Genomic DNA, 22,417 nt, shown 5'->3' with positions numbered 1-22,417 from the left:
GAGCATGGGAGTAATGAGTGTGCAGAGCCAAGTGTGGGAGAAAAAATAGGCTGCAAAGTTTGGGTGAATCAGGGATTGTGGGGGCCGGGCAGTTGGCATGAAGAGCACTGAAGAAGTCTGTCCTTGAAATGGATATCTACATCCGAGAGGGTAAGGGTATAAACTGGAGGGGTGGTGGGGGGGGGGAGGGGGGGGGGGGAGAAATCAACAGAACGAATGTGGAGTTTGACAGCTGGAGGAGGGGGAACGAGGTCAGGCTGTGGATTACTTGATCTACCGGGACTATGAGAGTGAGACTGTTGGACCTGGCATCATACCACGTGTTGCCGGGAAACAAGGTCAGGCTACACGTTAGCAGGAATGCCAAGATGCCATCTGCTCAACTTGCTCATGAGGTTGATTGTGACTGGCAGTGAGGCAGCATATTAGCTCGCTAAATCATACAGGCTTTAGTATTTTGGATGAGTTGGGGCTTGTGGAGGGAGATGGAAAGTTGATTGGGCTGGAAAGCCAACCTGTAACAACAAAATATTAAAATTATATTTATATACTGAGGCCATTGATAGTTTTATACCTCCTTAGTGTGTGGCTCAGCTATGTATATCGATCAACTTGATGAGCCATCAGCTAAAGCCACAGTACATAGTTTCATTTAATTGAATACACTCATTAGCTTTGGGATTTTCCTTAATAATAGAAATATGTGTGAACCTGGAATCGATATTGAACATACAGAGGGTGCCATCTAGTGGCAGAGATCTGTCAACACCATTATGTGGTGGATAATCCTTCATTTCATGTTAAATCTAGCAGTGTTGTTTTATAAAACATCTTTAAATATAATCTGTGAGTTTGTTGATTTCAGGGCTTGAAGTAATTTTTTTTTTTCAGTGGCATTTTGGCATATTGTTTAAATAAAGCATGCACCACTCTGTATAACTAAAGTATGTAAGATGATGTGGTGTACTTTATATGCCACTCTGAAATGCAGGTCAACTCCCACTGTTTTAGCACAGCCTAACACACATACTTGACACCATTTTCAAACATACATTTCTGGATTTTTTTACAATCATACAAAGATTGTCATTTTCTCCCTTTGGCCATAGGATATACAGAATAGAAACAGGCCATTCAGCCCAACTAGTCTGTGCTGGTGCTTATACTCCACATAAGCTTCTTTCTTTTCTCCTTACTTAACCCAGAAGCACCAAGGCTCATTGGAGGATCTGTACTGCTCCTTTGTCTGAGATCTGGTTATTCCACCACATACTAGGAGTTAAACCTAGAACTTTTAGCTCTATGTGGCTTAGCTTCACACGGGAGACCACTATATACTATCTAGGAAGGGCTCTGCAGATGGCTTTCCAATTGTCATGAAGTTCATAGAATTATACAGCACAGAAGGAGACCATTCGGCCCATCTTGTCTGTACCAGCTCTTTGAAAAGAGCTATCCAATTCAATCCCACTCCCCCGCTTTCTCCCCTGCAAACTTGTCCTCCCCAAATCATTTTCTACAAAGTTACTGTTTTAGAATGAAAATGTACCAGTGGTGTGTCTTGTATTCCATTTTACTATACACTGCACTGAGTTGCTGGGAGCCGGGGAGAGGAACTGTTGTCTTGCAGGCCATTTGAGGCCTGTGAATAGTAATATACAGGGACTACAGACATTTCCTGTTGGCATTACTAAACACAGTCTATAGACTATTGTTATGTGAGTGGAAGCTGTTCCTACTTTCAGTGAACCCAACATTAAATAAGCAGTTCTGTCATATTTCCACATCTAGTCCACTTCCAGATTCAGGCATTAATTAAAAGTAGAGCTGTTATTGATAGAGTGATATTTTTTGATTGGTTTCACATTTCTTATGGTTTTAGCCTTAACACTTAACAAGTTAAGATTGTGCAGCAGTTTGGAAAGTTCTTCAGTTCAGTCTTAGTTTGCTTTTATCTAACAGAAAGCACTATGGAAAACCAGCTTCCAAAGGAAGACCAAATCTAAGAATTATTCAAAAGGCTGCAGAGTTTTAAGTTTTAAGACCATGTTGAATTTTAGGCCGTTAACATAGCTGATGAGGATAGAGTGACATAGTGTGCAAGGTATATTAATTAGAGAATCTCTCCTGTGATATCAAATTGGAATGTTCAACCTTTCTGGACTCCATGAAACTTATTCCAACATAAATACTGCAACCTAATACTAACTTTTTTTTATTAGGAAATGAAATTATGTCTCATATGTAGCCAATATATACTGTTTCGTTAAAGTCATGTTTTGTTGCACTAACATTTGCTAATTCGATTTGTAATTGGTGACTATCATATTTTTAATGCTGTCGAGGAGATTCCAATTCTTTTCAAATATTGTGCCTTTGCTAGAAGGTAAGAACAGTTCCATTGTCATTCATTGCTAATAGTGAATATCTATAAACTGTTGTCCATAATAAAGAATCGAAAATGAAATTGTGGTGGAGTAGAAGAGGTTGAATTCACCTGAATTAAAACAATGAGAGATTTTTAATCTAATTTCCACCCACACTTTGAAACTTACTCTGTGTGTCAGTCTCAGTGAGTCATCTCTATTCCAATTCCTGATTAACTGTGTCCAGATGAGCAGCACCCATTCGCTCTAGAATTGGCTGCTCAGAGCTGCATAAAAGCAAAATGAACTTCATGTACCTTTTCCCTCTCTCTCCAAAGGAAGTTTCTTGCCTGTGCTGAGTGTCTTGCCTGTACTGTGCTCAGCCCCTTGTCTGTGCTGTGCTCAGCCCCTTGTCTGTACTGTGCTCAGCCCCTTGCTTGTTCTTGCAGAATCTGACTCTGTTGATCAGTTGAGGGTGATCTAAAAACAGAAAGAGGAAGAACAAATAAACAACATTAAGTGAAACATTTCTGTGGGTCCAATCCTGGAGTGCAACTTCAAAGGCTTAAAGTAATCTTCAATTGGTTTGGACTTTGATGCCCTTTGTTATTTTTAAAATTCAAATCTTTGAAAGTCCATAGGGGAAAGGATTTTTGTAGAGCCACAGAGCAGCCTTGTGAATTTATAACAAAGCGAAGCCTAAACACAGGCGCTGATAACATCTCCACAAGAATAAATCATGTTTTCACCACAGCCTTTGATTTTTTTTATTTAAAAAAAATGTAAGAATGCACAAGTGACCTGGAAGTAACCTTTCATACAAAAAGATTTTTAGGTTAAATAGATGATAATGATTGCTTGGGAGCACATGATCTGTTCAATGAAGGGCCACACTTGGAACGCTCACCTGTCTTTCTTAGCTGACGATTAACATGTCTTTAAAAGCCTCCTGAAAAGCTACCTCTTTAAGCATGTCTTCCAGTCACTTTCCTCCTCCCCTACACCAGTCTCCCTGGCTTGTGTGCGCCACCTTCTCTGCATAGCGCTTGGAGATGTTACCCTGCATGAAAGGTGGTGTATAAATGCAATTTATTATTGTCATTGGCTTACTGATATTTCAAGCCTTTTCTGGGCTTATAAAATTTCAAGCTTCCATGTTTTGTTTCATACTGTTTCACTGTTTCCGCATTTTTTTTGAGGGACCGGTGAAAAAGTCTTATTTTAAAATTATGTTTGTTTTGAGAAATTGTTTAATTTCTCTGGATTGTCCTCATACATTACCATTGCTGGTCACAAGACGGCATTGGGAATCCTGCTGTTCATCTGTAGCTCAGTGGTTAGAGCACTCGCTTTGCAAGTGAGAGACCTGAGTTCAATTCCAGGCAGGGCGAAACCTTGGGCAAGTTTCCTTACTCCACACACCTAATAATAATCCCTCCAAAACAAAAAACAATAATAAATTGGTCATTTTCAATCTACGACTGTTTGTGGGACATTGCCGTGCTCAATTGGCTGCCGCGTTCGCCCACAAATATACAGTCAATTCACTTTACAGTGTGTTCTGTGAAGCGCTTTGGGACGTCCTCCCGACGTGAAAAGCGCTATATCAAATGCAAGGATTATTATTATTATTATTATTATTATTATTATTATTATCTTGTACCAGCACTGTTCAGAAGCTAGCGCTTGAAGATCTGCCTGGGATGCAGCCTTCACTCCCAGCTGCCCTCTCTGTTGTGGAGAACTGCAGCTTTTTGCCCAATGTCTCCCACATTATCACAGACAAGACTAGAACAGGTTTTGAAGGTCTGAGAACCTGCATTCTGAACCTCGTTCTTAACCTGCCTGTTATTCTCCACTCTGTGCTGCATTTGGGTGTGTGTCTATCGCTTTTGGGTGTTTGTCTATTGCATATGTGTGTCTCCTGAAACATGTACTTGATAAACAGCTACCCATCTTTAGTGTTGATTTCTCACTGATGATAAATGAGAGCAATATTATTGCCAGGAACAGCAGGATTTCTAGCTGGCAATAGTGACAAATCAGGCCACTACAGACAGGATTTTTACCCCCCACTTGAGTTAGTAACAGGGAGAGAGAGAGGGACATCACTGGTCTTGGGTTGGTCAGCAAAGCAGCCATCCTGACACCTGATTAATAAAAGTGGGAATCCTGGAAAATTACTACAAAATGATCGTCTGCAAAATACAATCACTACAATATATAGTAAATTCTGTGAAGTACTTTGAGATATGTTCCTGATGCGAAAAGGCACTATATCAAATGCAAGGATTAATGCAGGATTCACTGTAAACCGTAGTGACTGTGTATTTGAAGGGAATTAAAAAGGGAGATTAAAAAACATGGGTAGCTGTAGCATGGATGAGCAGGCCAAAGGCTTGCTTTTTGTGCAGAAAAACTATGATTCTCTCCTTGTGTGATCAGTGCTGCTAAGAATCTGGATGGTGGCCATGCAGAATAATTGGAATACAGGACATCTGTAAGACACCTTGAAATAGCAAGGAATCCTTTTCTTTGGGATAGGAATCCACCTATAGCCTTGATGTTGTGGAAAACAATTGTGTATCAAAAGTATTCTCGGTGCTTTGGTAGGTAAGTGCACCTCAACGTGTACTGAGCCCTACAGATTAGAAAGGCCCTGCCCAATTAAAGATAGGGGAACAGTGGAAACTTTGCAATTGACCTCAATTTTCATATCCAGGGAGTAGGAAAGATCAGATACATTTTCCACTCCTAACCACTATCAAGAGATTTCTATATAAATAAATATTTTATGTTGTATGTTCTAAACTTGCTTTCACAAACCAGAAACTGAGCCCTCTTGTCCTCCTGTGTTAACTCATCAGAAATCCATAGATATGGTTAATAAATGGGACCTAAAACTGATCAGTCTGCCTTGAGCTGTGCACATACTGCCTATTGGGCTATAGTAATTGTATGAGCCACAGCAGAGAAATGTACTTCTTGTGAAATGATTTTATTGCTCAGTCTCTCTTGTGCTAATCTGAAAGTTTTCCCGTCCTCTCTTTGAATAGCAAGCAGAGATGAGCTGCAGACCAGGAAGTGCAAACTGGACTACAAAGAGTTTGCTCCCTGTCAGAAAGAGGTTTCTGCTGTTTGGGATAAGATGCTGACCACTCCAGGACGAGCGAAGGTTAAGATTGACATGGAAAAGGTTCAGATTGTTCTTAGTCAAGGTTAGTTTCCTTTTTCGATTTCATTATCTCGTCCCACACCTCAGGCGCTGACAGCATCACCATCCAAGGATGCACACTCCACCTTACTAAGCCAGTCCAAAACATTGGTATCTTGTTTGGCCCTCAACTATCTTTTCTACTCCACATCTGTGCCATGACCCGCTCTGCCTTCCTCCACCTCCGTAACATTGTCCGGCTCTGCCACTGTCATACACCGCAGGCCGACGAAACCCTCATACACGCTTTCATAATGCCCAGGCTTGACTGTGCAAACTCCCTGCTTGTCGACCTCCCCCAACTCCTCATAGGCTGCAGATCATCCAGAACTCTGCAGCCCATGTCCTCTCCCGCACAATGCTCCATGACCCTATCACCCCCATCCCTTCTGACTCCACTGGCTTCCCGTCACACAGAGGATATAGTTCCAGATCCTGGTCCCCACCTTCAAAGCCCTCCATGGCCTTGCTCCCAATTAAAAGCAACATAATTACAAACAAGATACTGAGCACACTTTTCAGGATTTTACTTTACAAAAACTTCTGTGTTTTCTATCCTGTATTGCACGGCGTTGTCTGATTGTCACCTGGATTAAATCCATTTGATCAACAGGAATAAATGGCCCACTTTTATGCGGTTAGTGTTTTATTAATAGTTTATAAGAGATTTACTAAAATATTGCAGTATTCACTGATGTAGAACTCCCAAAGTCTAACTAAAGTGCTTGCAAGGCCAGAAATTGTCATATTGACCAATAGTGATAGTGGCTATCCGCTTGGGGAGAAGCAAGCAATTTCAGCAAAGCAGGATCTCCTTGGAGTAAACTGGCTCCAACGTAACGTGTTTGGTAAAGGAATTTTGGAATGGGTCAATGCTCTATGACAGCTTTGGTAATGCATTTCCTGAGCCAGTCAGGTCCACAATAATGCAGGGCACTGCTGATGACAGCCCAGCCAGTCTGGCTTGTCGATAGGACTTGGACAATGGATTCTTCCCACGCAGCTCCTGTTAACCCTACAAGCCAAACCCTAACGGGTATGGTGGTCCTAGCTAGTCAAACAGCAGGAAAGCTTACCAGAGAGTGCTTTCAATGGCAGACTATGCTGATATTTATACAGTCAATTCATTTTACAGTCTATTCTGTGAAGCTCTTTGAGACACCTCGAAGGCATGATAAGGCGCGATATCAAATACAAGGATTATTATTTGACATGTGATTCATTTAGTATTTGGGCAGTGATTTGTTGTCACCAAGTAAACTAAACAGCTGTTTCTGTAGGTTTATTAGCTATTTTTCCTAAGTCTGCCAGTAGACTCCTCAGCTAACAGTAAATAGTGATTAACCTGTGAAATTGCATCACAGAGTGTATGTTAACTTGATTTTTAATGTCACCTTTTTACTGCTGGAGTAAAGTGAAAAGGAGAGGAGGCAGATTTTTTAATATTTCCTGCTCCAAAATTTAATTTGTCTGGGCAGATGGGTAACTCTGTACATAGGAATGGCTCCGATCATTGGGACTGACTGATAATAATTTAAATGGTCCCTAAGGACATCTGAGAAGAGTGGTTAAGTATCTCAATAGAGATTGGCCACACAGTCTCAACTTGATCTCACTGTGGTAATCAGTGCAACTTTTACATCACTTTGACCTGCACATTATGGAAATAGGGCAATACACAGCAAAAGTAAAATCAACAAACCAGTCAACAGTGACTCTTGAGTGAGACTGTGTTTCCTTTTGGGTCACATTAAAAAAAAATTTTAAAACTTCCAACAATCTCTTTGTGACAATGTTTTTGAAAGTTGTCCATTTGCTTGTAATTTCTGCTGCGAAGTTCCTAATTTGTCCCAGTTACTTTTTGGAAATGCTGACAAGATTGCTGCTGGAAGAACCATTCTGATTGTGTTTTATTCTGGATCAGACCTCAGTTAGGAGGTATGTGTGCGGGGGAAAGGTATCTGACAATCGTACATTCTTCAGTGACACCATTGAGAACCATGGTCTGAAATTGCACACATAATGAGTACTATGGTTTAAATCTTCTCAGGATAGGGGTACCTACTTATGAATTACACTGGAATGCTATGTAAACTCACGTGGTGTGAACATGGTACACGTTAGATCTATATTTACACATGGTTTATATATAGTGCCTAATGGACCCCAAATGATCTATGTATATATACAATGAGCGGCGCGCTTACTCTATTCTATTAACTGGTGAGAAATGAGTCATGACATGTACATAGCTAGTGTGTGACTGTTTGCTGCACTTTGCTGTTTGTTCCAGGTGTACCAAAGAGTCGCCGAGGGGAGATCTGGCAGTTTTTGGCTGAACAGTATCGTTTGAGGCACAGATTACCAGATAAATACCAGCCAGGTGACATTTCATACAAAGAACTCTTGAAACAATTAACGACACAGCAACATGCCATCTTGGTAGACCTTGGTAAGAGGTTTTTTTAAAAAAAATTTAATTGAACACAAAAAATGGCAACAAAACGTTGTCTTGTGTTGGGTTAGATTGTATGAACCTATTTGTTCATTGATAATGAGAAAAAAGGTGGATTTGCCCCTCTTTAAGGGATTGCACCCTTTTTGTTTTTGCCTACAAGTTCACGGTTGAGTACACTTTACAAAATAACTGTGAAGCGCTTTGAGACGTTTTGATATGATAATACATCATTGTACGACATCCAAGGATTATTATTATTTGGAATACTTATTTCTGAGTTCTAAAGTAGAAACTTTTCCATGCAGTATGGTTTCTTTGCCAGCAGGTGGTGATTCTCCCTAACAACACCTCATCACAACTATTGGCAGCCATGTCCTTATCTTCCTGAAGGAGAGAGAAAACCCAGCTCCTTTTCCAGTTGTCTTAGAAACTTTTTAAGGCAATCTTGCTAACAAATTGGAAATCAGCTCCTTAACGTTTTATGCCTGTTTTCAGAAAGTTTAGTTTCAGGGTCAAAATTAGCCAGCAATACTGTTGATTCAGGAGCAGGCATTTGTTAGACATAAATACTACTGTTGGTTTTATAAGAGTGTCTCCTGGCTACAGATCTAGGAATTGCCAGTTATGCACTGGATGTTACAGGCCCACTGTGAACTGCGATAGAAATGCTAAGTGGATAGTGTTGATTTTACTTGCAGAAAGCAGACCCTATAAAGGGAGAGTCAAATTCAGTATTGAATAAGTCATGTGTGCTACACTCAGTGATTTAGCCATATGGTCTTGTTTCTCACCAATGTGAAATCCCAGTGCTTTTAAATCCTTTAGGCTTTTATAACAGCCCACTTCTAAAAGCTATTTGTCATTCCTAATGATGATTGAAAAACATTTACAATATGGCAGGAGATAAGGACTCAAATGCATCCTGCTAGGTTTCTGTGGCACACATCCAGGACTCGAGGGCATTGTGACATCCACAACTGTTAAGCTTTTTATCACTGCAGAACCAAGTTTTGACCACTAGTGGACACACACTGCATTAATAATAATCCTTGCATTTGATATAGTGCCTTATCACGCCTTTGAGATGTCCCAAAGTGCTTTATAAAGCATTTACATAAAGTATATAATGAAGCTATCTCAACAATACCAAATACTGTAGATGCTGCATTATTTCATCTTACAGAGCTGATAAGAAAGGGAAGGAAGAATGGGCAACATGCTGGCAAAATCTGAGAGTGGATCCTTTTGAAAGTTGTGTGCTTGCTTTCGTTGGTGCGAGGAGCACAGAACTAAAATAGTTCAGATTTTTAAATTTAAGAAAACTTGCCAGGAGAGAAATTGCAGACTGAGTTGAGAAGGGAGGGTAGAGTTTGATCATTTTGGGCAAACTTATTAAAAAATTGTTTTTAGCCGTTGAAAATGTCAAAATATGAACTTTTTTATTTTTACCTGATTTCAAGTTTGATAACATGACTGACATAAGGTGACTGCTTTTCTTCCTATTTTAGTGGCAAACATTATTTTTCAAATATTATTCATGTGGTTATAAGCTACCACCTGAGCCAAAAAGCCTGTTAGAATAGCCTATTCGGAGAGAAGGGAGTTTCTCCCGCGAACATTCCCCCAAATAAAATTGGTCATTCACTTTATTGCTGTTTGAACAACATTGCTGGGTGCAAACTGGCCTCTGTATTCACCTACAAAATAGTCACTACTTAACTGCTTAAAGTGTTTTTAACCTTGTTGCCTGCAATGAATTGCTCTTCCATTACAAGTAATAATGCTGCTTCCTCTATAGGACGAACATTTCCAACCCATCCGTACTTCTCTGCACAGTTGGGAGCTGGGCAGCTGTCACTGTTTAACCTGCTGAAGGCCTACTCGTTGCTGGACAAGGAGGTTGGCTACTGTCAGGGCATCAGTTTCGTTGCCGGGGTGCTCCTCCTGCACACCAGTGAAGAGCAAGCTTTTCAGATGCTAAAGTACCTTATGTATGACCTAGGCTTCCGTAAACAATACAGACCCGACATGATGTCATTACAGGTACAGTGTGTACTCTGAATATGTTTAATATATGTCTGCAGGTAATGTTTTTACATCCAATATCCTATATTACAATTGGACTCAGTACCCAACTGGTTGAGTTTAGATTGCTGAAATCGACTGAGACATTGTCTTGAGGATCTTGTCTACAACTTTCCTGGGTTGCAAATCTTCATCTTACGATTTAAACTTTAGATCTGTTTGCAATTATTTGATACTTTATGGTGGAGCTGTGAGTTAGTTCTCTAGGGCTCTTTCTAAGGAAGGTTAGTTTCCTCAGTGCTGGCAGATATTGTTAGGTGGACCCATGCGGAGAGAAGGATATCACCAGGTGAGCGAGTCCAGGCTGCTCCTGTGTATCTCCAGGCAATCAGTTGCAGAATACCAGGAGCAGACTGCTTTCCTGCAACTTTTAAGCAGAGAGAAGGGGGAAGGAGCGAAGAAAATAAATTAATTAAATATGTGGCAGTAAAAAGTAAAATTAGTCTAATTGTCATCCGAATACTATTCTCTCACAGAGCATCTCGTATACTAGTATCCTTAGGAGTTATTATTATTATTATTATGAGTTGTTTAACCAGTAAACCAGTGTCTTATCCACCTGTTCTGGTGGTTCAGGTGGACATTAATAGGGCCTTTCATGTCGGAAGGAAGTTCTAAGGCATTATATATTTACAATGATCCCACGATAATATATTAAGGACAAGTAGGGATTTCTCCTGTTGTCCTGGCTGAGATTTCTCCTTCAGTCAAATTCAGCAAAAAAAAACAGACCAAACAATCATGTCATTGCTGTGGTATGTGGCTGGGTCAGATTAGCTCTTATGTTTGTCTACAAAGGAAGTCACCACATTTCAGAGTAAGTCAGCACACTTTGAAATTTACTTTGAGTACAACTGCAAAGGAAGCACCTTGAGATGTTTCGATGAGATAAGGCACTGTATTAAATGCAAGTACTAAGATGGAATTTAAACCAGAGCAAACTATTTCTGTTTGTCCACTTCACTTGGTTTCAAAAGGTAGTTCCCACATGATGATTTGTACAAATTAATCTGAATTATTGCTTGATATAAAACCTCTGTCACACTCCTATCCCTCCCCTCCCTGCCTTCCATCCCTCCTGATCCCAACCTCCAACTGCGGTGCAAATCCCTGAATGTCCAGCTCCTTGGATCATCCTCCCGATGTGAAAGGCGCTATACAAATGTAATTTGTTGTTATTGTTGTGTACTGACATATTTGACATAAAAGGGAGGAGAGACAGTGTGAAAGAGATTGTCATTTGTAGAGCTTCTGAAAGGATTCTAAATCTCTGCGATTTCTCTCATGTGGGCAATAATAATATTTGATAAACCACCATATCACATTGTCAAAAAGCTTCACTGGATAGAAATTACAGCAGAAGAAGGTCATTCACCCCATTGTGTTGAACATTTTACTGTAAATTGTAATGAATATTTGTAGTGACTGCAGCAGCCAATTTATTCACAGCTTAGTTCCAAAAACAGCCATCAAATGAATGACCAATTTTATCTGGTTAGATTGTTGGCCAGGACATCCGGAAAAACTCTCTCTATATTCAAATATAGCCACAGAATCATTACTGTCCATCAGAACAGATAGATGGGATCTCAGTTTAATGTATATAATCCAGTGTTTGATACCAGGTTCGATAATATTGAATTTTTTCATCTATTCCACTGCTGTGATCTCCTCTCACCCTCCACGTCTGAAGTCAGTTCTGAAGTTATCTCGGTGTTAACCCCTACTTGAGATTATGGTTCCTATCCCTGGGGATTGAATTCAGTGCCAGATACTCATGGTATCTTTTTAAAAATGTAGGTAAACAGTTGTAATTTGTCCTGAGTGAGTTGAGCTGCCAGGTCTGTTTTCCTTGTACATGGGAACCTTATTTTATCATTTAAATTTATATATATATATAATTCTAAAAAAAATACACATTTGGCCTATACTCTGTGCTCAGATGTGTAATTGCTTTCACTGCTCTAAACACATAGAGTGGAGAGACAGGAGAGTCAGGACAATGACCATTGCCATTGAATCTGAATATTTATTTTTATGGAGTGTAGTCCAGGCAGACTTGTGACTTGTGCTCTCAAAAGCAAAGGCTTCCCACATTTTGAAGGGGAGATAGGCTCCCTGTGGTTTTTAGGGAGGGGGTGGAGCATCAAATTGCTCTGTTATCATTTTATGATGTTTTGTATGGAATTTGATTGATGAGGGAAGTGGCATGTTATTGAAGCGTGGGTTCATGCCACATGGTGAAATCTTGATCTCAGCTGTTCATTCTGTACAGGGTTTTGATATCTGAGATGCTGAATAATCGCCTGCAGTTTATCAGTCACAACACTGGGGTCTGCTTTCACCAGCGTATGTTAACTTCCCATTGTGTCTGCTAAGAAAATTTCTATGAAGGGGATAACATATTTCCAGAGCTTCATCAACACTTGTGTGGAATTCAGACTTGGTCAAATCACTTTAGATGGAAAATTGGAAATGTCAAAATGTTTAAAAACAGAAACAAAAACATCTTTAATTTAAAGTGCATCAGCACAGCAAAGTATCTCAGTGTATGACAAGCAATTCTTGTCAAGTGCAATGACTGTTTTTGTAGGCAAAACTACTATACATCTAACAAAATAGTATATTTCCTGAGTGTGATCCCTTTGTTTCTGAAAATCAATGTCTTAAAAAGACATCAGATATAGCACATGCTGTTAGAAATCAAAATGTTACAGAAATACTGCACTCCTATAGTCTGTTTATTAGACCCAAAGATGGTTTCTTCCCGCAACCCCACCACCAACTCCTCCACGAAACCTGTACAATAATAATAATAATCCTTGCATTTGATATAGCGCTTTTCACGTCTTCTAGATGTCTCAAAGCGCTTCACAGAATATATTGTTAAATTAATTGACTGTATATTTGTGGGCGAAACGCGGCAGCCAATTACGCACAACAGTGTCCCACAAAGAGTCGTGGATTGAGTCACCAAATTATTATTGTGTTTTTTTTTCTGATTATTATCAGACGGGTGGAGTAAGTTAAAAGTAAGTAAAAGTAAGGAAACTTGCCCAAGAACGTCACCGACCAACAGATGTGACTTGTGGCTTACTATTAGGATCTAAAGTTGATCCTCCATGTTTCCACGGCAGTCAGGGTGTAACAACAGATTGGAGTACTGACACTTTGATTGAAGAAGGATTTATTTGCCACATACCATGAAATGGGCACAGGGTGGTTTAACCGTAATCTAAACAGGAATATTGAGAAATTAGTCACTGGATTCAGAAAACAAATTGATAAGCTCATCAGCAAACTTGCTTGCTAGACATAACAGTTGCTGGTGCTTTAATAATAATAATCCTTGCATTTGACATAGCGCTTTTCACGTCTTCTCGACGGTTCAAAGCGCTTCACAGAATAGACTGAAAAGTGAATTGACCTTATATTTGTGGGCGAAACACGGTAGCCAATTGCGCACAGCAGTTAACACAGTGTTGACAAATTAGAGAAGCTTACCACTGGGGTATGACAGATTTTGTTTGTGGAAGACATTCATAGCTAGGGTATCTGGTGTAGCACCAGAAGTTAGGAACTTGTAATCTTCATTCCCAGCTTTCCCAAATAATACAAACATGAAAGAAATGAAACCAGAGCACCAAACCACAGAGTTTCTAATGCTTTCTTGTGACCAAATTGTATACAAAAGAACATTTTCATGAGATAAAATGTGTATCAGCCTGGCTCAGTTGTTAGCACTCTCATCTCTGAGTCAGCAGGTTGTGGGTTCAGGCCCCGCATCAAGACTTTGCAGTAAGTCTGGGTTAATATGCCACTGTCGGGGATATGCTGCATTATTGGAGTTCACATACTTTGGATGAGACGTCAAACCAAGGTACTGCTTGCCTGTTCAGATGGAAGTTAAAGATCCATGGCATTGTTCAAAAAGAGAAGAAAGTTTTCCCCCAGTGTACTGGCCAACAATTCCCTAAATAAAACTAGTAGGATTGCTTCATGGCTGTTTGTGGGACATTCCTATGCTCAAATTAGCTCCGTTGTTCACCTACAAAAATACAGTTACTACACTTTACAGTGAATCCTGTGAAATACTTTCAGATATCCTCATGATGTGAAAGATGCTATTTCAAATGAAAGGATATATTTTTAAAATGTATTTAACATTCTTAAACAGGGTTATGAAAATACAGTTGGAAGAACATTTCATAGGATTAAATGGTGCATTAAAAACGCGAAGCGATAGGATAACCTTGTTTTAGATCTGGTGTGGGATTAAAATGGGAGCGATTGGGAGCTGGGTGTTTTATTTACACATGATCAAATGTGTGTACCTAAATAATTTCACAGTCACTCAGTAATCTTTTTAAGATTTGATCATTGCTTGCGGTATTAGCTCAGCTCTTCCATCACTCTCTCCTGACGTGTTTGCAGCTCTACAGGCTACAGGAAAACCCTGCAGAAGCAATTTTCTCAGCCAGCATGTTTTCTGATTGCATTAGAGCACCCGGCTGTTATTTTTAATATGATAGATTTTGTTTATGATTATTTTCAAGTCTTCCCTGAGGAGCGCTGTCATCCCATATCATCGAGGTTAAAGCTGTGCATTTCGAATGCCCCCCACAGCTTATCGGCCAGTTAACGTACGGCTGGCTGTGCTTTTATGTTTTCAAGAGCACTGCCAGCCAGACAGCTGCCATATCAGGATTTATCGAGGTGATGTGATAACTTGTCAGAAACCAATTTCTTGAAAATTCAAAGGCTTTCAGCAAATCCCATTTGAGTAGTGTGGAAGCGATTCATCTTAAAGTCAGGCCATTTAGGAACCTTGTTTTTCTCTCCGTGGTTGCTTTCCTGCTCAGGATATTTTTCCATTGAGTTCTATACGGAACTTATTTTTCTAATTAAATAACACGTAAGTTAAATGCACATGAATAATTGTACTGAATGATGGAGAAATAACCCCTATGATTCTTTGATAGCTATTTGACACAGAATTTAGTTGAGAGGGTCAGAGAGGTAGAATACAAATTTTTCAAATTTTTATTTTGCTTTGGGTTCAGTCGGAGAGGTGGACTACAATGGAACACTCGATAGTCCTATGTAATGTGAACAATGTCTTCAACCACGTTTTACCATTGGACACAAAGCTTTCCTCACCTGTATCTGCAGCAATCCCTGTGTCCAGATATGGGAAAGAGAATAAGAACTCCTTGATGGGGATGGTAAGCAGGAGAATTACTGCGATCAAAACAAGCCAGGAGGCATTTTTAACTTAACCCTGCATGTGATTTCAGAACGTTTGGGGTAAATATGTCGACAAAAGTATCTGTACTGCACACTGCAACAGAATTTCACATTGAAAGCCTTTGTTGTTTGAGTAGGTTCAGATGTACCAGCTGTCCAGACTTCTGCACGACTACCACAGGGACCTGTACAGCCATCTGGAAGACAACGAGGTCAGCCCCAGCCTCTATGCAGCACCGTGGTTCCTCACCTTCTTTGCGTCCCAGTTTCCATTAGGATTCGTAGCCAGAATCTTTGGTAAGTGATCACTGCTCCAATTCACAATCACAAGGACTTAAGGCAGAAGGAGACTTTCTTGCTGACGGCTCACAGTATTACTATTGTCTGATTTGCGCTCGCCGGACTCCCCAACTCCTCCTGCCACATGCTGCAGACTATTCAGAGCTTTCCAGCACTAGGCCCCAGGAACCAATCAACCCCATCCTCGCCAAGTTTCACTGGTTCCCATGTTCCCCACCCCGCCTGCTCCACCATTGGCAGTTGGGCCTTCGGCCTTTCTAACCCCATCCTCTGGAACTCCATTATTTGGACTCCTGTAGCATCTTGGTTAGAGCACTCGCCTCACAAGTGAGAGGACCTGGGTTTGATTCCCAGGTGGGGCGAAAGGTTTCATTGCTCCACACTCAATCCACCAATCAATTAACAACCGGGTTCCTACTAATTTACCTATAACTAGGAACCCAGTTGTTAGTCAATTGGTGGATTGCTTTTTCCAGGGTAATAATCCCTACATCGTTGCCTCATCCCTCACCTTCTCCAAGGTAGTCTCAAGACACCAATAAATTACATTTGTAAAACGCCTTTCACGTCGGGAGGACGTCTCAAGGTGCTGGACAGTTAGGGATTTGGACATGAGCAGGGGGTTGAAAATTAACATCTCTCATCTTGGTAAACACAAGAATTCAACAAATGAAGTAATAAAATCAGATGTATTTACTTGTAATATCCTGTTTAATTTGCTATTATTCTTGTGCCAGGATCCTTTGACTTAATTCAGCTCTCTTCTGAGAGGCAATTTCAACTCATTTGAACCTGTACTACTTGTGAGTTAGTCCTCTTTGGATGAAGTACCACATTCTTGAGGAGAAATTCCACCTAGGTCTAGATTTAGTCTATTCCTGTAGTATTTTAGAGTGTCTAGAACTTGGTTCTTTGTTAAATTCACCCTTGACTTTGAGTACATTTTCACCCAGTATAAGCTCTTTTAAGATTTAGAATAGCTTTAACTCCCCTCTTTTAAGAACTTACAAAAAAACGGTTTCGAAATTAAGGCTGAATTGAAGAATTTTCTAAATTCTGGATGCTCTAAATGCTATACAAATAGGGTAAATCAAGACCATGGTGTTATGTCACTCTACCCTCTAAAAATACAATGCACGTTATTGAAATATATTAGCGTTAACCATTGGCATTTATTACTGTTGCTTCAGGTGGTGGATTTCACTCTGTACATAAATCCTTGTAAATAGTTGCACTGACAAACAACATTGCATGTCTATTTATAATAAACTTGGAAACTTTACACATCATAATGTTCTCACTGGTAGTTTGTAGATACATCCTGTGAGGCTATGCTCTTATTTGTGATGCCTAAAGTCACAACTTTTAAGTAAATCTTAAATGTAAACTGTATCGATGATTAACATATTTTAAAACAAATAACAAATGAGCAATTTTACTTAGTGTTCATTTATGCTAAATGCTGTTACTATTGTTCAGATTTTAGGTAGCTTTAACTCCTCTCCTGCTGTTTGGTAATTCTTTATCTTCTTTTAAACAGACATTATGTTTCTTCAGGGGACTGAAGTGATATTTAAAGCAGCATTAAGCCTGCTAAGCAGTCACAAGGAATTAATCATGCAGTGTGATAGCTTTGAAAGTATTGTAGATTTTATAAAGTCCACCATTCCCAACCTGAGCCATACACAGATGGAGAAAACAATCGTCCAGGTACAAATTCATAATTTTTCTCTCTCTAAGCCAATGTATCTTTGCCTGACATTAATCGCCATTCCCATCTTCAGTTCTCATCAAGTTTATACTCCCAGGCACCACCATTTTTATTTTAAAACTCACAGACACACACACAAAACCAACTATTTAGTTGATTCATAATCTCGGGTTTCAGACCTTTGTTCTTTTTGAACTAAAGAGAAAAACAGAAACAATTCTTAAGATGTAATGAAGTAAGTGATCTCCGCAGGACGAGCAAGTCGGGACAGTGCTGTGGTTGTCCGGTCACTTGAGGCTGAGAGACAATGAATAAAACAGGCTAGGGTACTAATCGTGATCTCTGCCAGAATGAAATTGTCTAGTTAATGGTTGAGGTAAGCTTATTATTTAGGGTTGCCAGCTTTCTAGTTAAATTGCTGACATGTTTCAACACAGGATTTTCAAACTTTACTTCCCCTCCCCCCAAGCTAATGTAGCAATAGAAGTTCTTTATCCACTCCTAGATCACTGGATGTATCAGCTGAGTGGATTCAGAGTCACTGAACCACAAGAGAAAATAGAGGGAATTTCCTCTTATGCAAACAGGCACATTCAGCTGCTAATGCAGTCAGCAGCTGTGGTAACTCATCCCAAACTATCAAAGCTGGGTTCAACCAGTTTCCCCACCTCTCCAGTTATACACAATTTTTTTTAGGAGTTAGATAAGTTCAGAATTTGCCTCAGAGCTCATCTACATTACACACTTCTGGGATGCCACAAGCCTACATTTAGGTTAGTAATATTATCTTTGTTTGAGTGCAGAAATCAGTTTCATAATGTGAATGTCCCTTTCTTTTCATCACTCGGTTTCCTTGGTTTAATCCTTTTAGATGTGCCACAGTTCTCATGGTGTGTGTGTGTCTGTCATGGAATTTGGTCAGTGTATGGAACCAACACTGATTGTATTTTATCTGGAGTAAATCAACCGTGTGGAGAAAGACAGGCCCCTGTTTAGGCTACAGCACTGTGTGGCACACCTAACTCCTGTAGTGTAATTCTAAAAGAGAGCTCCCCACTACCTTTCACCCCACCCCCAAAACAAATCTGTCTGCAGGGAATCTGTTCTTTTGGATTACCTAAAAAAAATTGATACACATCCGTTCTTATCGTGAAACAATTGGTGTGATAAGACGGTATAAAAATACCCATTTCTCCTCTTCTGTATTGCAGGTGTTTGAGATGGACATTTCCAAGCAGCTCCATGCCTATGAGGTGGAGTATCATGTGCTGCAGGATGAGATGCTGGAGGCCTCGTCACCCTGTGAAGAAGGGGATCGTCTGGAGAAATTGGAGAGGGCGAATAATCAGCTCAAGAGACAAAACATGGAGCTTCTGGAAAAACTCCAGGTCAGAGATTCACATAGTTCTGAACAAGTACTTTAACAGTAAATTTGTCAAAGCAGAGACATTCAGTAATAATAGTATCTTTGCAATCCCATTAACTCAGCTGGTTTCGCATGGGACCTGAGCCTGGATGATTCTGGGTTTAAATGAATACCTGGCTTAACTTGGTTGACCCCCTGAGTCAGAAGGTGTGGGTTCGAGTTCCATTTTAGGACTTTGAACTCATTGTCTAGGCCAGAGTTGTCCAACCTTTTAGCTACTGAGGGCTGGGTGCCAGATTTGAGAAATGTCCTTGGGCCATATAAGCAATATTTTTGTGTTTCTCTGTAGCTACCCTGTCAAATTTATTATTTTAAAAACCTCAATTAGATCACCGCACAACCTTCTAAACTCAACAGAAATGTCCTCCTGATATGAAAGGCATTATATCAAATGTAAGGATTAATATTATAAAATCAATCATTTGTTAGGCGCGGAAGAAGGTAATGTAAACCCTGTGGATTAACTGGCTCTGAAGATACCGATCTAACAAAGCCAAAATGACCTTTTATATGTAGGACCCCACTAAACCCTGAGAACCAAATGGATTGGGTGGTCCCAGCAAGATACTACCTTTTTAGTAAGCAAAAAAAGCGTATCTCACTATCTGTCAATTACAGTCTGTGAGCTGGTAGTCTTGTGCTGCAGATCCGATTTCTCTGACTTCAGCACCAATGAACATAGTGTCAGAGAATCTACTGTCCGGTTCAATAGCATACCGACTGGAAATTTGACCCCATGGACAAATGATTACATATTGTGAATTAAAAACTATGCTCAGTGAGAAAATAACTGTAAAATGGTACAATGGGATGCAACATGAGTCTAAGGACTCTCCCAGGTACCGACTACTAGTCCTTAACTGTAAAAAGATCTTGGGTCGATTGAGGGATCGAAGTGGGATGATGTCAGTGAGGCCATTTACAAGATGCCAATTACAATGTTGTTTCCCTACTGAGCACATTTTCAGGTCCAACGTAATGTAGAGATTACTGGCAGCAATTGAAAAAATCTGCTATTGCAAGGTCCAGGCTCCCTCTTCCCCAACTAATCTGGGTAACTGGATTGAACGATGGTTAAAATAATTCAAAGTTGGAATGTCTTTACACTATAAAAAAAATTCCTTTATAAATTGTCAGGGTCACTGCAATTAGTTACAGGTAAGTGTAATCTAATACAGCAACTCCAACAAACCCCAATATTGTGCCACTAAATCCTTTGTGCAGGAAAAACTTGCACTGCTACTTTCACTGGTATAGAAATTCTTGCTATACATGCAGTTGTAATAAACTATTAAACTGCATGGTCTCCCTTCATTCTACAGGCTGCCCGCTTCAAAATACAGAACCTGGAGACCAGCATTGAAAGCATTTTGACAAGAGAAAATAAAATGAAGCACTTGATCCGTACCTTGGAACAAGAAAAGCAGACACACTTAAAAACTATAGAATACTTGAGGAAATATTTACCAGCAGAAGAGTTTTCCGATGGAGAACTTCTAGTGAGGAAAAACTCAGGGCTTTTCTTCGCGAGAAAACCAGAACTGATGGATGAAGATGCAGACAGTAGCCCAAATAGCAAAGTTAAAGAAGGAAATAGTAAGCCATGAAAGAACAGATGCAGAGTGTGTAGCAGTAAGAGTCTATTAGCTGTGAGAGGATGTAAAAAGTGCATGCTTTACTAGGCCTTTGTATCTGAGACTGTTTCATCACACAGTACATGGCTCAGAGAAATTGTTAAGGCCTGTGTAAATGTAAGAATTTGGCATATAGAAACTGATAGTCATTTCTGCAGTTTTTTAAGAAGTTTTTTTTAAAAAAGATTTTGAACACTTCTACAACTGATTTATTCAGCGTTTAGTGCATCTAAACATTGTGATGAGAGGCTCAATTTCCATTTCACAATCAATAGTTTTTAATCTTGTTTCTTTTTGTTACACTTCAGCTGAAGCTGCTTGATCATTTAACAAACAAAAAAAACTCAAGGTGATGGTTCTGTGACAATTCACTTGAATCCTCTGACTGCCATATTTAGTTACTGAACTGAGGATAATAGATTTATTGAAAATCATGTGGTAAATGTTGAAAAACTTGATTTGAACAAAAAAGAATGTATTTTCCCTCCAAAGAACAGTACATTTTTATTACCTCAGAGTAAACTTATCTTACTGTGGGATAATGATAAAAAGCAAAGTAATTTCTTCATGCCTGCAGTTTTAACTGTAATTGAGGATTGGATGGGGCTGTGGTTCATTCTCTCCAAACTATAGGACTTGCAAAAGTGCCAAATTTTACAGCTTTCACACTGAGTGAGAACCTGTTCCCTTATGCAATGAAACTCGGTAAAATCTAATGGCTCGAAGGGAGGTGAGTATTGGAAAAGAGAATCAAAGAATAGAACCACTGCTGCCATCTCTTTTTTTCCCTCCGATGTTGCGTGTGATAAATGTAACCAAATCATATAGGTTGATGTCTGTATACAATATACTGGTACAGGGTCTGTAAAACAAACCTATTTCTTTTTGGAGTCCGTTGGTGTTAGAAATTCCAATAAAATCAAATGGAAAATGGTGTTTTGTTTAGCAGTGAGTCCAGTGTAAAATTGCTAATGGGAAGCATGAGTGAAGAAGATCAAAAACTCAGCCACACATTGAATTATTTAGGCCTACCTTGAACTGGCTTTTACTTTCCCCATTGTTTCTTTGTGTGAAATCCTTATCCATTATTTTATTAAATGAAATAGAATTAAGAGAAGGGTCAGTCAGCATTCAATACTGCACAATACGCTTGGTAATTATCCATATTGCCTCTGTACTTTACTGATATCTTCCTCGCTAAGGGTTAAAAATAGCCATCATCACCCTATCCTCAAAAAACCTTCCCTGGTCCCTGCTCTCAATTTACCGTCCCATCTCCTGTAGCTCAGTGGTTAGAGCATTCGCTTTGCAAGCGAGAGACCTGAGTTCAATTCCAGGCAGGGCGAAACCTTGGGCAAGTTTCCTTACTCCACACGCCTAATAATAATCCCTCCAAAACAATAATAAATTGGTCATTTTCAATCTACGACTGTTTGTGGGACATTGCTGTGCGCAATTGGCTGCCGCGCTCGCCCACAAATATACAGTCAATTCACTTTACAGTATATTCTGTGAAGCGCTTTGGGACGTCTAGAAGACATGAAAAGCGCTATATCAAATGCAAGGATTATTATTATTATCTCCAACTTTCCTTTCTAAGTTCCTTGAACGGGTCGTTGTTTCGCTGCTTCCCCTCCTGCCACTTCCTATACAAACCCCTTCAATCAAATTTCCGTGCTGCCCTGGTCAAGGTGACAAATGACATTCTGTCCATCTATGATCAAAGCTCCCTCTGTCTCCTCGACCTCTCTGTTGTCTTTGACACTTTTGACCACTCTATCCTCCTCCACCGCCTCTTACCTCAACCTACATGGTTCTGTCCTTTGACACCGTCTCCACTTCATCTCCAAAAAACGTTTTCTCCTCCAGCCTCCGCACTGTCTTGTGTGGCGTTTATCAGGACGCTGTCCTTGGTTCCCTCCTCTTCAACATGTACATGCTTCCTCTTGGTGACATCATCTGCAGACATGGGGTTC

The 22,417-nt window shown here is 39.9% G+C and overlaps 1 protein-coding gene across 6 annotated transcripts in view; it reads left to right on the top strand.

Moving 5' to 3' along the window:
* tbc1d4 (TBC1 domain family, member 4) overlaps positions 1–21,375 on the top strand; it is a 139,992-nt gene extending 118,617 nt beyond the window's left edge. For all 6 annotated transcript variants that reach the window (XM_042334375.1, XM_042334376.1, XM_042334374.1 and 3 more), the window contains 7 exons: positions 5,423–5,584; positions 7,874–8,032; positions 9,837–10,081; positions 15,508–15,667; positions 17,211–17,380; positions 18,593–18,769; positions 20,130–21,375. In XM_042334375.1, coding sequence (XP_042190309.1) covers positions 5,423–5,584; positions 7,874–8,032; positions 9,837–10,081; positions 15,508–15,667; positions 17,211–17,380; positions 18,593–18,769; positions 20,130–20,414 — 1,358 coding nt within the window. In that variant the 3' untranslated portion in view covers positions 20,415–21,375. The remainder of the gene's footprint in view (positions 1–5,422; positions 5,585–7,873; positions 8,033–9,836; positions 10,082–15,507; positions 15,668–17,210; positions 17,381–18,592; positions 18,770–20,129) is intronic.
* Positions 21,376–22,417: the final 1,042 nt, after the last annotated feature.

The sequence above is a fragment of the Callorhinchus milii genome, unplaced genomic scaffold (assembly GCF_018977255.1).
Source record: "Callorhinchus milii isolate IMCB2004 unplaced genomic scaffold, IMCB_Cmil_1.0 Scaffold4, whole genome shotgun sequence".
In the NCBI taxonomy this organism is placed as follows: domain Eukaryota; kingdom Metazoa; phylum Chordata; class Chondrichthyes; order Chimaeriformes; family Callorhinchidae; genus Callorhinchus; species Callorhinchus milii.
Note: the sequence above shows the minus strand (reverse complement) of the source record. Positions and strands in the feature narration are given on the sequence as shown.